At 40.6% G+C, this 15,930-nt stretch overlaps 1 protein-coding gene across 5 annotated transcripts in view; it reads right to left on the minus strand.

The window, feature by feature from the left end:
• The window catches only part of KLHL2 (kelch like family member 2), a 72,464-nt gene that overhangs the window by 51,554 nt on the left and 4,980 nt on the right, over positions 1-15,930 (minus strand). For 2 of the 5 annotated variants that reach the window (XM_023755271.1, XM_006081822.3), the window contains exons 2-3: positions 12,981-13,087; positions 1,398-1,519 (exon numbers count right to left, since the gene is read on the minus strand). In XM_023755271.1, the coding sequence (XP_023611039.1) occupies positions 1,398-1,519; positions 12,981-13,087 (229 nt within the window). Of the gene's footprint in view, positions 1-1,397; positions 1,520-12,980; positions 13,088-14,297; positions 14,502-15,930 lie in introns of all 5 variants that reach the window. The other 3 variants (XM_023755266.1, XM_023755283.1, XM_023755276.1) reach the window with 3 other exon arrangements.

Here is a 15,930-nt window from a genome sequence, read left to right on the forward strand (position 1 = left end):
GGAGGAAGGGAGGGGAGGGGAGGGAGAGGGCGAGGGAGAGGGGGAGAGAGAGGGAGAGAGGGAGAGAGAGAGAGAGGGAGAGAGAGAAACATCAATGTAAAGAGACATATCGACTAGTTGCCTCCCACACATGCCCCAGTGGGGGTGCAGGATCGAACCTTGACTAGGAATTGAACCTGCAACCCTTTGACCCTTCAGTGCGCAGGCCGACACTTTAACCACTGAACCACACTGGCCAGAGCAAGTGCAAATTTAAAGACGCATTTTCACTTTCTACTTCATATACATCTGTATTATTTAAACATTTACATTATATAGATAAGACATTTGTTCTTTATAGAAAGTAGGAAAGACTCAATGTCTAATTTTAGCTAGACTCTAGAACAGCCGTGGGCAAACTACGGCCCGCAGGCCGGATCCGGCTCGTTTGAAATGAATAAAACTAAAAAAAAAAAAAAAAAAGACCATACCCTTTTATGTAATGATGTTTACTTTGAATTTATATTAGTTCACACAAACACTCCATCCATGCTTTTGTTCCGGCCCTCTGGTCCAGTTTAAGAACCTATTGTGGCCCTCGAGTCAAAAAGTTTGCCCACCCCTGCTCTAGAAGTACTTAAAGAGAATCCTATATAATAAAAGGCTAATATCTAAATCGACCGAACGGCGGAACGATCGGTCACTATGACGTGCACTGACCACAAGGGGGCATATGCTCAACACAGGAGCTGCCCCCTTGTGGTCAGTGCGCTCCCACAGGGGTAGAGCTGCTCAGCCAGAAGCTGGGCTCACAGGCTGGTGAGCGCAGAGGCAGTGGCGGGGGCCTCGCCCACCTCTGCAGCAGTCAGACATCCCCTGAAGGCTCCCGGACTGCGAGAGGGCGCAGGCCGGGCTGAGAGACCACCGCCCCCCACTCCAGTGCATGAATTTCGTGCACTGAGCCTCTAGTGCTAAATTAATAAAAGAAGTAAAAAAGGCTGTTGGTAGTCAAGAACATCCTTTGTAGATTTTAACCTTCAAGGGAATAAAGACAAATGTGGGCAGCATCAATCAGTAGTTATAAATGAATATGACAGTGTTTTCATAAAAAAATGAGTGTCATTCAGAGAACAGAAAGATTTGTGTCTTAGAACTTTAAGAATATAAAAAATACTGAAATCAGAAACATTATTAAAGAGATATAATTATTCCAAATGTCTCTCAGAAATACAGTTTTAACAATGAATTATATTACTTTGGTACAAAATGTATTCTGGATGGTTATGCACTTCTGATTTTAAAAACTGGCATGGAAAATGGAGGACATCTGCAATAGTGTCAACATTAAAAATGTTTAAGAAAAAAGAAAAAAACCTGTCATGTATAAAGCACTAAATGGCATGGGGTGTTTATCTTACCTGTACATTTTCTTCTGTAACCTGGATTTCTGCAGTGTAAACATAATCGATTAGCATCCTCAGGGTCCAGCCATCTACCTCTTTTATTCGGACTCTCTTTGCTCGGCTCTCACTCATCTCACCTAAAACATAAAGGAGTAAGAGTGACACTACAACACAACACTGCTTCATTGCAGCATAATTCATGGTGGCCAAGACCTGGGTTCAGCTAGGATCCTTCAACAGATGACAGGATAAAGAAGATGTGGTACATATATACAATGGAATACTACTCGGTCATAAGAAAAGATGAAATACAGCCATTTGCAACAACATGCATGAACCTTGAGAATATTATGCTAAGCGAAATAAGTCAGTCAGGAAAAGCTAAGAACCATATGATTTCACTCGGATGTGGGATATAAAACTGAAACTCACAGATACAGACAATAGTATGGTGGTTACAGAGGGAAGGGGGTGGGGATAAGTAAAGGGTAAAGGGGTCCAAATATATGGTAATGGACAATGATTTGACTTTTGAGCAGTGGACACACAATGCAACAGATCATGTACCATAGAAATGTACACTTGAAACCTACATGATCTTATTAACCAATGTCACCCCAATAAATTTAAATTTTTAAAAAGAAAAGCCTAGGGAAATCCATAATTACACAAAATCCCTTTGCAAACACAAACCCTGGGAGAAAGGAAAAATAATAGTGACATACATTTAACTGCCTGCTTTCCTGGGGATTATCTCTGACAACAGCTCAGAAAGAAGCTGTTCTCCTAAGAGCTAAAATATCTCAAAAACTTACCTGCTACTTCCCAGGGGGGGAAACATACATTAGTATCACAGGGAAAGGGAGAGATAGTTAAGGAAAAAAGGTACATATGTCTATATAGCAGGAAGACAGGGGACTGGGTTGTGTCTGCTGTTATAGCATGTTTCTTCTCTTCCCCGCCCCTCTTATAGAAAAAGGACGGGGGAAGGAGGATTGAGGAACATGGAAAAATAATTCTTTATCTGCATATAAGTCACCCTTCCCTATCCTATGCTCTCTGGATCTTGTGGATAGACTAGATTTGTATAATCTGGAAGCTCTTTTGTGCCCAAAATGAAGATGCTTTGGTGATTCCCATGTGGACTTTTAGAATTAGCCACATCTAATTGACCTATACGTGAACTTTTAGAATTAGCCCTGTCTAGGAAACCAAGATGGCGGCATAGGTAAACACCGGAGTTTGCTGCCTCGAACAACCACTTCAAAAATACAACTAAAAGACGGAACGAACATCACCCAGAACCACAGGAAGGCTGGCTGAGGAGAGACTCTTCAACTAGAAGGAAAAACAACAGCATTACGAGGCTTTGAGGAGGCGCAGTGTGGAAAATTTAAAGGTACGGTGGTGCGGCGGTGCGAGCGCAAAGTGGGCTGGTGGCTGAGGGCGCGGTTGTCGTTTTCAATCAGGAGTGAGTCTCAGACTCTGGGCTACAGATCCGGGCGAGTCTCTAGGGACCCAGACTCAAACGGGAGAAGCGGGACTGTCTGGCTACGGTCCCTCCGAGGTTTGCAGTGGTTGTGGGGACAGAGAGGCAGAGCCCCTGGAGACGGACTGAGAGCAGCCATAGCTGCTCCCTCCCCCCACCCTGTTGAGCCCGCCCCGCCCAAACCCTGCGCAGAGCCATTTGCCGATCGCCTCAGGCAAAGGCTGGACTAGCGCCTCCCCAGAGGACTGAAGTTTTCCACACAGCTGATTCCTACAGCCAGTCGGCCTGGTGGTCAAATCCCTCTAGTGTTAACTACAACAATTAAGGCTTGGCTAGAACAAGACTGCGCACAAAGACCACAAGGGGGTGCACCAAGAAAGCATAAAAGATGCGGAGACAAAAAAACATGACAGAAATGGAGGATATGGAGCTAAGAATCGCAATTTTGAGGGCTTGCTATAAACGTGAGCAGAGCCTCACGAAAACTAATGAGACCCTCGATGCTACGATAAAGAAATTAGAAAGTAAGCATACACGGACTGAAATAAAGAATATTATACCCAATAGCAGACCAGAGGAGCACAAGAATCAAACTGAAGAAGCAAAAAACACCCAACTGGAAAAGCAAAATGAAAAAAGAACCCAAAAATACGAAGATAGTGTAAGGAGCCTCTGGGACAGCTACAAGCGTACCAACATCAGAATAATAGGAGTGCCAGAAGATGAGAGACAGCAAGATATTGAAAACCTATTTGAAGAAATAATGGCAGAGAACTTCCCCCACCTGGTGAAAGAAATGGACTTACAGGTCCAAGAAGCGCAGAGAACCCCAAACAAAAGGAATCCAAAGAGGACCACACCAAGACATATCATAATTAAAATGCCAAGAGCAAAAGACAAAGAGAGAATCTTAAAAGCAGCAAGAGAAAGAGACTCAATTACCTACAAGGGAATACCCATACGACTGTCAGCTGATTTCTCAACAGAAACTTTGCAGGCCAGAAGGGAATGGCAAGAAATATTCAAAGTGCTGAATACCAAGAACCTACAACCAAGACTACTTTATCCAGCAAAGCTATCATTCAGAATTGAAGGTCAGATAAAGAGCTTCACAGACAAGGAAAAGCTAAAGGAGTTCATCACCACTAAACCAGTATTATACGAAATACTGAAAGGTATCCTTTAAGAAGAGGAAGAAGAAAAAGGTAAAGATACAAATTGTGAACAACAAACATGCATCTATCAACAAATGAATCTAAGAATCAAGTGAATAAATAATCTGATGTACAGAATGAACTGGTGATTATAATGAATCAGGGACATAGAAAGGGAATGGACTGACTATTCTTAGGGGGGAAAGGGGAATGGGAGATTCGGGAAGAGACTGAACAAAAATTGTGCACCTATGGATGAGGACAGTGGGTGGGGAGTGAGGGCGGAGGGTGGGGCGGAAACTGGAAGGAGGGGAGTTATGGGGGGGGGAAGAGGAACAAATGTAATCTGAACAATAAAAATTTAATAAAAAATAAAAAAAAATCATTAAAAAAAAAAAAAAAAAGAATTAGCCATGTCTAATAGACCTATAGGGCCCCTGTGATGTGCAAACTCCTGCAGGGCCTGGGTTCATACAAGCATAAAGCCATAGTTCTCAAGGAGTGAATTCACCCCCTGGGACTTAGGCATAACTTAGCTTAGGCGAAAATAAATCTGACTTTGATTTATACATATAACTGAAAAACAGTCCTCTGCTAAGCAGTTTTTAATATTACTGTTTTTAAAGTACTGCTCTAAGCTACACTTTACTAATTCATATATTCCTTATGTGGTTTTTATATAAATTATCTCTCCCCAGAAAAATGTGTCTATCTACTTTCAACAAATTCAATGCCAGTCATATACTGCCTCAGAAACCTTTTAATCTTTATTTTTCACATTAATTTACAAATAGTTTGCCACAAATTGCATTACAAGTTTAAAAAATTCCAGTAACCACTAAGAATCAAAACACATACTCAAGAGAGTTGTAAAAGCTATTTCGATCTAATTCTAGTTGTAACATATTACCTTAGTTACTGCCCTTTGCTGTGTTCATCGAGGAAGTCTTTAAACAGCATGGTTTTGTGAGATGTATTTCTGATAATGCATTTTTAAAAAGATATCCAATGATACTGTACAGAGTTCATCTTGTGTCATTTTTAACGTCCCATAGTTTCTCCCTCTGACTAGTTTGGTTTCTGTGTTCTGATCATGTAGCACTCTGAAGCTATTAACTAGGATATCCACACAGACACAGTCACTGACAACCTGAGGGTCATTCTTAACTCTCCCTTCTTCAGTCATCCATCCCATTGTTCACCAAAACCTGCAGAATTAAACTCAGATCTCAAATCAATCTCCTTACCTCCCCTTCCCTTCTGCCACTGTGCCACTGGGGCTCCCATCACCTCTTGTCAACACCTCTGCAGGAACCTCCTAATTCTTTCCTTGCCTCCAGAACAGACTGCAAAGACCTGACAGGGGCACCCAGAAGCCCTCAGCAGCTCCCATACAGACATGCAAGCCCCTTCCACGTCCACCCTTGCTTCGCTACCCGACCTCCTCTCTCTCTCCTACTTATAGGCTTAAAATATATCAAGAAGGAACTTTTTGTACTTTTCCCCACACACCAAGCAATTTCCTACCATGATGCTTCTGATGAGCTTTGTCCTCCTTGTCTCCCCAAGCCCTCATTCCCCAGGCTAATCCCTACACATTCTTTTAAGATTCACCTGGAATCTCTCCAGGTAGTCTTACCTACTGGTGACCTAAGGCTGGCTTAGGCTCTCACCATGAATACACTTGAGTACTTCCTGCAAATCTACTAGTAATAATACCTAGTTCTTACCTCCTGAGATTCTTTTTTTTTTTTAATATGTTTTTATTTATTTCAGAGGGAAGGAGAGAGAGAAACATCAATTGGCTGCCTCCTGCACACACTCCGTCTTAGGGATCAAACCTGAAACGCAAGCATGTGCCCTGACCAGGAATTGAACCGGCGACCTCCTGATGCATGGGGCGATGCTCAACCACCTGAGCCACACTGACAGGGCCTCACCTGAATTCTTGAGTTTCCGGAGAACAGGGATGATGTCTTTCTTATCTCTGTATCTTATAATGCCTGACATATGGTAAATACCCAATAAATATTGGTTTGATGAATGAATGACTAGAAGAATAAAAAGTAAAACAAGCCCTGACTGGTTTGGCTCAGTGGATAGAGCGTCGCCTGCGGACTCAAGGGTCCCAGGTTCGATTCTGGTCAGGGGCATGTGCCTTGGTTGTGGGCACATCCCCAGTGGGGAGTGTGCAGGAGGCAGCTGAATTGATGTTTCTCTCTCATCAATGTTTCTGACTCTCTATCCCTCTCCCTTCCTCTCTGTAAAAAAATCAATAAAATATATTAAAAAAAAAAAGATTCACATGCCTTAAAAATAAAAAAAAAGTAAAACAAGTGCCAATTTAAGATGTGGCATCATTACTTAATATAATTAATAACACTTAAATTAGTCTTGAACAAGGGTATTCTTGAACATCCACCAAACATTCTAGGCTGAAATAAGCACTTTCACTAGTGAACTCTGAACCATCTCTACTTTTTTTGAGAAAAGAAATGAAGTCTTGCCCTAGCTGGTTTGGCTCAGTGGATAGAGCGTTGGCCTGTGGACTGAAGGGTCCCAGGTTCGATTCCAGCCAAGGGCACATGCTGTGATTGCAGGCTCGATCCCCAGTAAGGGGCGTGCAGGAGGCAGCCGATCAATGATTCTCTTATCAGTAATGTTTCTATCTCTCCCTCTCTGAAATCAATAATGATATATTTAATATATATATAAATAAAATAAAAAAGAAATAAAGTCCTTCAAATTGTAAAAACTTAAGGACATAGATATGAATAGGAATATTTCTATTTTAAAGAAGTTTAATCAGGACTCCTGAAGCCCAGCACAAACTGGTAACTTTATTTACCCATTTTAAAGTTCTAAAAAGTGAAAAGGTTTAAGAGGCAAAACATAAAATCATTTTAATAAAAAAACACCTATCATTCTAATTTCAGTTATTGTTTAGCATATAAAAATATTTCAAAAAAACATAAAAGTATAATACAGAAGCTTCTCGTATGCTGAAACCCTATGAAGTGAATGATAAATTTACATCTATATTTAATAAAATTTATTCCATTATTCCTCAAGCTCCACTTGTCATCCATGCTAATCACTACTGACCTTTTGATCTCTATTAGTCTTGGGTTACAAAGACACTACTGACACATGTACTTTCATTCTGGCAAGCTGACCCGAATGCCCTGCAAGCCACTCTCTGGTGGTCATGGTACATAACTCCCCAGTTCTACAACTAATCTAAGGCAAACTTGGAAACTGCACTCCCCTGCTAGTTTTGGTCTAGTCTGAGTAACTTCTGGAAAAGGTCTCCTAGCTTCTAAAAGAGAAAGTGACAATCTTCCTCCTTCCTTGTGATGTGGAGTTCACTCTGGTAAGAATCTTAAATTCAGGAGGGGAAGCAACTTAAGGATAAAATTGCTATTGAGGCCAGAGGGTGCAGATACAGCAGGAACTGATTGCTGAAGAATAGGAGTCGCAAGCTGCAGAAGCAATCATGCCTGGTGCCCAGCCTACCTTCCAATTATGAGAGAATACAATTCCTTACTATTTATGGTTTAAATGGAGCATAGCCTAACTTATGCTCTTTATGTGCAACACCCTATTTCATTTCCTTCCCAGCACTCAGTTATCTTTTTACATTTACTCAGTCTAACCTTTTCTCCTCTCCCTGATGAGAATCATGAGTACAGAGATTTGTCTGTCTTGTTCATCTCTATGATCCCCGAAGCCTAAGATAATGCCTGGCACAAGAAGATGCTCAATAACTATTCTTTGATGAATGAAAACATGAATCTAGGCAAATATAACTATACATACCACTATTTAAAGAACCTCACTTCCTAATCATTTAATAATCTGTCTTTTCCAATTCTAATTTACCTTACTGAATCATGTTCAATATGACAAAAGAAATAATCAAGCCCTGCCCGCTGTGGCTCAGTTGGTTGAGTGTCATTTCATGCACTGACAGGTCACCGATTTGATTTTCGGTCAGGGCACATGCCCAGGTTGCATGTGCAATCCCTGCTCAGGGTGCACACAGGAGGCAATCAATCAATGTCTCTCTCTCACATTGATGTTTCCCTATCTCCCCCTCTTCCTCCCTCTCTCTCTAAAATCAATAAAACTTTTTTTTTAAAAGCACACAAAAGGAGTACAAATTAAAATTTAGTATTTCCCCACTGCATTTCAGATACTTTAGCCTCGAATTTGTAGGAGAAACAGTTTTTTAAATTCCACATTTGTAACAAACAAATAATTAAAAAAAAACAAGAACCCAACTTGACACATTCTTTCTCAAGTAACAGTTAACTTGGCCTTGCTGTAAATAGGCCCATACCTCACAAAGTAAAAACCTGTGACTAAATCACAGAATTACTTTTCAAATCCCTTCTCCATCCAAATACTCAGAACTAAGAGGAATAACACAATTATTTCTTTAGGTGATATAATTTGAATGAAAAACTCACCTACAGTTTATGGGAGATTAAAAACAAGCGCCAAGAAAGATCATATGCATATTCCCCATTTTCTAAGAGGTGAGTTATGGGAAAACAAGAGTAGGGTAACGCCCTGTGCCACTGTAAACACTTCTGATTATCCACTGAGCAGGAGAATATAAATATATGTGGTGTATGACAGAGGAGATATATGCAAAGGTCTATTTGTTGGCCTTCACTATATGTTTTATAGTAAATTCTAACAAGGCTCAGACCAAGACAACTCATATTCTAGCAAATCTTAAATGAATATAGTATGCACACTAAACTACCAAATCTCCATATCTTCTCTACCTGATCTCTGTCAAACTGTTGACTACCCAGTGGATTCAGAAGAAAACAGACAAAGATTGCCAGATAGGTAAACAACATCTATTACTGAAGAACCATAAAAGTCTGGACTATTGAGCACATGAAAAGATGCTCAATATCATTAGTTATTAGGAAAGTGCAAATTAAAATTATAGGAGATGTCATTTCACACTCATTATAATGACTACAATTTAAAAAAAAACACACAGAGGGTAACAAGTGTTGGCAAGGAAGTTGGAGAAATGGGAACCCTTGTGTACTGTTAGTGGGAAAATAAAGGGGTGCAGCACCATGAAAAACAGCATAGCAGCTTTTTAGTTTTGTTTTAACATAGACTTTTTATTGTTGGCAGTATTACAGATGTATCCCCTTTTGCCCCCCTCCATCCAGCCCCTGCCCCACCCCAGGCCTTCACTACACTATTGTCTGTGTCCATGCGCTATGCATATATGCATATGTAAGTTCTTTGGTTAATCTCTTTCTGCCTGCCCCCTTCCCTTTGAAATATATCAGTCTGCTGGATGCTTCAATGTCTCTGGATCTTTTTTTGTTCACCAGTTTATTATATTCATTAGATTCTTCATAAAAGTGAGATCATATGATATTTGTCTTTCTCTGACTGGCCTATCTCACTGAGCATAATGGTGTCCAGGTCCCTCCATGTGTCTCAAAGGGTAAGAGATCCTTCTTTTCACAGCCTCACAGCATTCCCTGGTATAAAAGTGCCACACTTCTTTTATCCACTCACCTACTGACGGGCACTTGGGCTGTTTCCAGATCTTAGCTATTGTAAATAATGAGCACAGCAGTTTTTCAAAAAGTTAAAATATAAATTTACCATACGACCCAGCAATTCTCCTAGGTATCTATACCTATGAGAAATTAAAATATCTGTCCACTCGAAGAACTGCACATGAATGTTCACAGCAGCATTATTCATAACAGCCAAAACCTGGAAACAACTCAAATGCCCATCAACTGGTGAATGAACAATCAAAATATGGTATATTCATACCATGGAACCTATTCAGCAATAATAAGGAACTGATGATACATACTGTGACATGAATAATATGTTCTAAAATATATTTATGGTGATGATAGTACCATTCAGTAAATTTACTAAAAATCACTGAACTCCACACTTTAGATAGGTGTGGAGTTCAATTTTCTGTAAACTATGCCTCAATAAAGTTGTAAAAAAAATCCACACCCAATGGAGGTACTCAGTTCACATTTTATATGTGCCAGAAATTAACATAGTATCCCTGTTCTGCATCCATCTTTAGCACATAGCAATCTAAAATGTGACCAAGTATTCTCAGGCAGAAATAGATTGAACTGCAAGAGGTACCCACCTGTAAGTAAACTGAGATACACTAGGAATGATAAATAGACTCAAATGTCTTCAGGCCCCCCCAGTTCTGTCATTAGGCAAAGCTCCATATTCATAAATTGCATGTCAACTAAAACATGAAGAGTTGAGAACCATTGGACAAAACAATTTTATATAAGGGAAACTGAAATGTAGTTAAATTATAAAGGAAACAGAAGAAAGATAAAGACATAAGAATGCCATCTCTAGCATCCATGTCTTTGGATATCTAAGGCTGAGAAAGTGTTGCCTTTTAAGGGGAAAGGAAACTAATCTTAATCTTGTAGTTTTGTTTTTGTTTTTTGGTGGGTTTTTTTTTAATATATATATTTTATTGATTTTTTACAGAGAAGAAGGGAGAGGGATAGAGAGTTAGAAACATCGATGAGAGAGAAACATCGACCAGCTGCCTCCTGCACGCCCCCCAGTGGGGATGTGCCCGCAACCAAGATACATGCCCTTGACCGGAATTCAACCTGGGACCCTTCAGTCTGCAGGCCGACGCTCTACCCACTGAGCCAAACCGGTTCGGCTAATCTTGTAGTTTTAAGTTGATCACTATATTTCTGTAACTAAGGAAATGACAATATTTATCAAAATTGTCTAAGACTTTCTCAATCTTTAATTCTTACAGAACATCCCATTTAGGAATTGAGAGTAAGTAATATCCTATATAATAAAGAGCTAATATGCTAATTAGACCGAATAGCCGAACAAACTTCCAGACATCCTTCCAGGCGACCTTCCGGATGAAGCCGGGGCTGCAAGGTCTGGCCAAGGCTGTGAGGGGCTAAAAGGGCCAGCCGGAGCTGTGAGGGGCTGCAGTGGGCTGCAAGGGGCTGCAAGGGCCGGCCAGGGCTACAAGGGCCGGGGGAGGCAGCCAGGGCTGCGAGGGCCGAGCCCCTTGCACGAATTTTGTGCATTGGGCCTCTAGTTAATAATAACAGCCATGATAATTACTGCCAACATTTTCTATGTGCCAAGCAAAGTGCTATGATCTCATTTAATCTTTGCAAAAACCCTAAGAAGTCAGTAAAATTATCATCCCAATTCTCCAGATGGAAAGATTGATAAAGCGATAGAGACAAGCACAGACTGATAAAGTGACCGGTGATCCCAAAGGTCTGGTAATTCTGACAAGGAAGTGGCAATAGCAGTGTCATGTGAAGGAAGGACACTTACAGAGGACAGCACTTTACTAGGGAATTCCTAAATTACACCAGCACGTTTCAAAGCGATCCTCCTCTTACAAGCCTGGAGATTCTGTTTACTGAAGTGGTCAAGAGTAACAAACAAGGTGTAAACCAAGAGACTGAAGGGACCCCCAGGACATAAAAAATTGACTAGTCCCACTTTCTGAGTATTGCCTTTTCAAATCACTCAGTAAAGACATCTTTCCAAATCACTATCCCAACCTGGCTCACAGCCCCTCAGCCATCCTTCCTACATTCTGGATTATTTGACTCAGTTCAGGAACAGCAAGACTTCAATAGGCTGAAAAGAGAGGTGACCTCCAGACTTCTCTCTATTCCCAAAACACTAAGCCCACTCTCTCCACATGGCCTTCTACACTCATCTTCATCTGTGTAAATCCTTTATTTCCATGAGTTTTCAGGTAACGTCAGATCCCCTCTCAAAGTTGCCCTCTCAAAGTTGCCCATCTCAGTCCTCCCCATCTGCATCACTGCTCTGGGCACACAGATCTTCCTTACACTATTACGTATTTAACTGTGCACATCTCATCTCCCCAGTGACACAATAAGCTACTGGGGCAGGAAGCACTCTTACATCGTTCTGTATCCTTGTGAGTACCCAGTAAAATTGTTAACCACAGGAATTACATAACAATTTCTAAAGCATGAATAACTTTGCATTTGTGCTCTTTTGTACTGCTACACTTGTATTTATAAGTACTTTATTGCAACTACCAGTACTCTAAGATTGCATGCTCATTGTTGGAACTTCATTTCTTTGTTTAAATTTTTTTATGTTTAAATCTTTTTCAAAGAATGAGGCTAAAGACTTTAAGTGTGGCAGGCACAAATTATTTTTTTCCAGAAGAACTAAAATCATTCTATATATTTTTACAGATGTCTAAGAATACACCATATTTTCTAAGTTTTTCCAAATCAAAGGACATTAAATAAACATCTCTTTGGATGAAACTAATATGAGAATCATTTGAAAATGTGTAAAATAGCCGAAACCGGTTTGGCTCAGTGGATAGAGCGTCGGCCTGCGGACTGAGGGGTCCCAGGTTTGATTCCGGTCAAGGGCATGTACCTGGGTTGCGGGCACATCCCCAGTGGGAGATGTGCAGGAGGCAGCTGATCGATGTTTCTCTCCCATCGATGTTTCTAACTATCTATCTCTCTCCCTTCCTCTCTGTAAAAAATCAATAAACATCTCTTTGGATGAAACTAATATGAGAATCATTTGAAAATGTGTAAAATAGTGAAAGCTTTTTTTACCAAAATAATAAAATGCCAAAAAGCTGTTGTAAATGGCAAGAAGGTAAACTGAGTCGACATATGTAAATATAAATGTACAGGAAGAAAACGGAGGATAAAATTGTATGAGCATGTAATGTGCACATACACACAGCATGATTACAACAATGAAAGATGAGGAATCTGGAACAAAGCAAGAGTTCTCTTGCATTACAATGCTTCATTTCATAAAAGTAAATGTTAATTAAAAAATACAAGAAAAAAAGCCCAGATCTGTATACATTTTAAAAATACCCATAACTAAAATATTTCATACCTGTAAACATGGCGTGAAAATAAGGACTACAGGCGGCCAGCACCACTCTATGAGCAGAGATTTCCATGTCTTCAGCCACAATTGTGACATCACACAGCAAATTTTGACTGTTTACAAAGCAGAGAGAAAAAAAATTTTAATGATACCAATAATAAATGTCCTGAGCATCCTATGCAAAAATGTTACAGGAAAAGCCCGCTTTTTTAAAGTCGAGACTAACTCAACGCTACCATCCTTTAGAAAAGGATTCCTAAACAGGAAGTATGTAGAAAATTCTTGTGGCAAAGGCCCGACATGCCTTGGCCCTTACTCAGAATCTTGCCTTTGTTTAACAGAGAAGTATTTCCAACCTTGATTACTGATACCACAAATTAAAGGAAATTACTAGCAGCAAACCATTGATGGACTGTACAAAGAGAGAATGTTTAAATTAATAACAGCATCAGCAGAAATGGCAAATGGCAGTCTGACGTTAAAATAAAGACAAGATAAAACACATGTAGAAAACTAACCTGGGTCAAAGTACCAAAAATACACATATTCAAAATGACCCTGGGTCATCAAACAAAAGTAAAATTAAATATAATTCCACCTGCTGCTTTAAAGGCATTTGGACATTTGAAACTTAACTTAATCAATGCAAAATATCTCCTGCCTCAAGGCCCGAAAATATTTCCACATATAAAATTAAAAAGCATTTTGTTATCCTAAACCATTATTTTACCTTAAGCCATTATTCAGCAAACCTATCTCTAATTCTAAACTATCCATTTTAATTCATTCAGAAGTATGTGAGGTAAAAACTTTTTACATTCTATACAAGCTGCTAGGTGAGATTCTCTAGCTAAATAAAAGTGTCTTTTTGGCAAAAAAAAAAAAAAAAAAGTTGCTGATGCTTATTCCAGAAGTAAGAAGGCACCAACTCTAAAAGTGACTCATAGTCATGTTACCAATGGCTGAAACAGGTGTGGGGAAACCAAGTCCTTTCATGGCACCTCAACTATCTGAGCACTGAATTTATACGTATAGCATGCATAAGTCACACGTGGCCCCACCTCAACTATTCTGCCTATTTCCTCCAAGGGTGGCCTGCCTACTTCTGTAAGTTTCTAGAAGCTTATAAGCAACATTTTCACAAGAGTTTAACCAAATCCTGTTAGTTTTCCACTTTTCCACACTGTTTACAAACTTGTTTCTGTGGAGTTCATACAAAAAACTCTTGGAGACCTCATTAGCATCTATTTTCCCTCCAGTGCAGAAGCTGTAAGAAACATCATGGCCCCTAGCACCGATGATGACTGCCGTCCTGGGCCTCACCGGTGATGAGCTTGCTCTGCCCTTCAGATTGAAGTATAGCTCATGGGTGGTGCTGATGTAATGGCTCACGATGCTGTATGAGACATCAGGCAGGTCCCACGTAGCTGTCATTCCTCCACATCACTAATCTGTGATTCCTCCGTCAGTGTGGAGGACTGACAACGTCTACCATCTGCTCCGAGAATATACAACCACTCTGCAATTCTATGAATTGCATGGGTTCACAAATAACCAGGATGAGAAAAATCAGCAGTGTTTTCAGGAGGAAGCTATGCAAGAGCTTTACCTGCACATATTATCTCATTCAGACCCCACCACAATCTTATGAGGTAGATATGACTGATTTTAACCCCAAAAATGTACAGCTGGGGAAGCCAAGGTTAAAGATGAATAAGCATCCCTAGCCGGTTTGGCTCAGTGGATAGAGCGTCGGCCTGCGAACCGAAGGGTCCCAGTTCGATTCTGGTCAAGGGCACGTACCTTGGTTGCAGGCTCCTCCCCGGCCCGGGCCCTGGTTGGGCATGTGCAGGAGGCAACCAATCAATGTGTTTCTCTCACATCGATGATTCTGTCTTTCCCTCTCTCTTCTACACTCTCTTAAAAAATCAATGGAAAAATATCCTCGGGTGAGGATTGAAAAAAAAAAAGGTGAATAACCAGCCTAAAGTCCTTCTAGTGGCAATACCAGGATTCAAATCCACAGAGACAAGCTCCAGAGGTCTCTTAACCACTACACAAATCCATCTAAAGTTATGTGGTTGTAAGACGTGTTAAAGTTTGAATAAAACAGGGAATAGAAAGTATAAAATAGCCCTAGCCAGTCTGGCTCAGTGGAGAGTGTCAGCCTGAAAACTGAAGGGTCCCGGGTTCGATTCCAGTCAGGGGCAGGTGTCTTGATTGCAGGCTCAATTCCCCGTCCTGGTTGGTGCACATGTGGGAGGCAGCCAATTAATGTGTCTCTCTCACATTGATGTTTCTCTCTCTGTCTCTCTCTCCCCCCTCCACTCTCTTTGAAGATCAATAGAAGGATATCCTCAGGTGAGGACAGTATGAATTATAAATGTATAAGTTATAAATAACACCAGTTTATTATGTGACACAATATATACTAAAAACTATTTTTAAAGTTGTATCTATAGTTTATAAAAGCCCAATTTTAGGCGGTTTTTAGCACTACCTCTACAAGAATATTTAGAAAAATCAAAGTTTATTTGCTCATTCAACTAGAGACCTTGCAGGATCATCTCTGCTTGAGACTAGCAGAAAGGACTGACAATCAAAAATTACAGAATAGAGTGGAAGGCACCATTGTAAAGATGCTTTGGAAACAGGAGAGCATCTAAATCAGACTGAGGGGCAGAAAAAGCTTCCTACTGTTACTGACCTTAAGCTGAGTTCTGAAAACAAGTCAATGTTAGCTAATGAAGAAGGAGCAAGAGAACTCCACACAGAACAGAATGTGCTGTTGCATGGCGACCTGGAGCAGCGGAGCCCAATGGGGACGTGTGGAACAAGAAGTGCGAAGAGGCAGAGGGTGTGAACAAAGGAGAGAAGGGGGTGGGACGGCAGGCAGTCGGCAGAGCAGCACCGGTCTCTCAAGAGGGTCATCTGCATTTTCCTACTGTGAGGCGGG

Source organism: Myotis lucifugus, unplaced genomic scaffold (genome assembly GCF_000147115.1).
Source record: "Myotis lucifugus unplaced genomic scaffold, Myoluc2.0 scaffold_1, whole genome shotgun sequence".
NCBI classification, from domain to species: Eukaryota; Metazoa; Chordata; class Mammalia; order Chiroptera; family Vespertilionidae; genus Myotis; species Myotis lucifugus.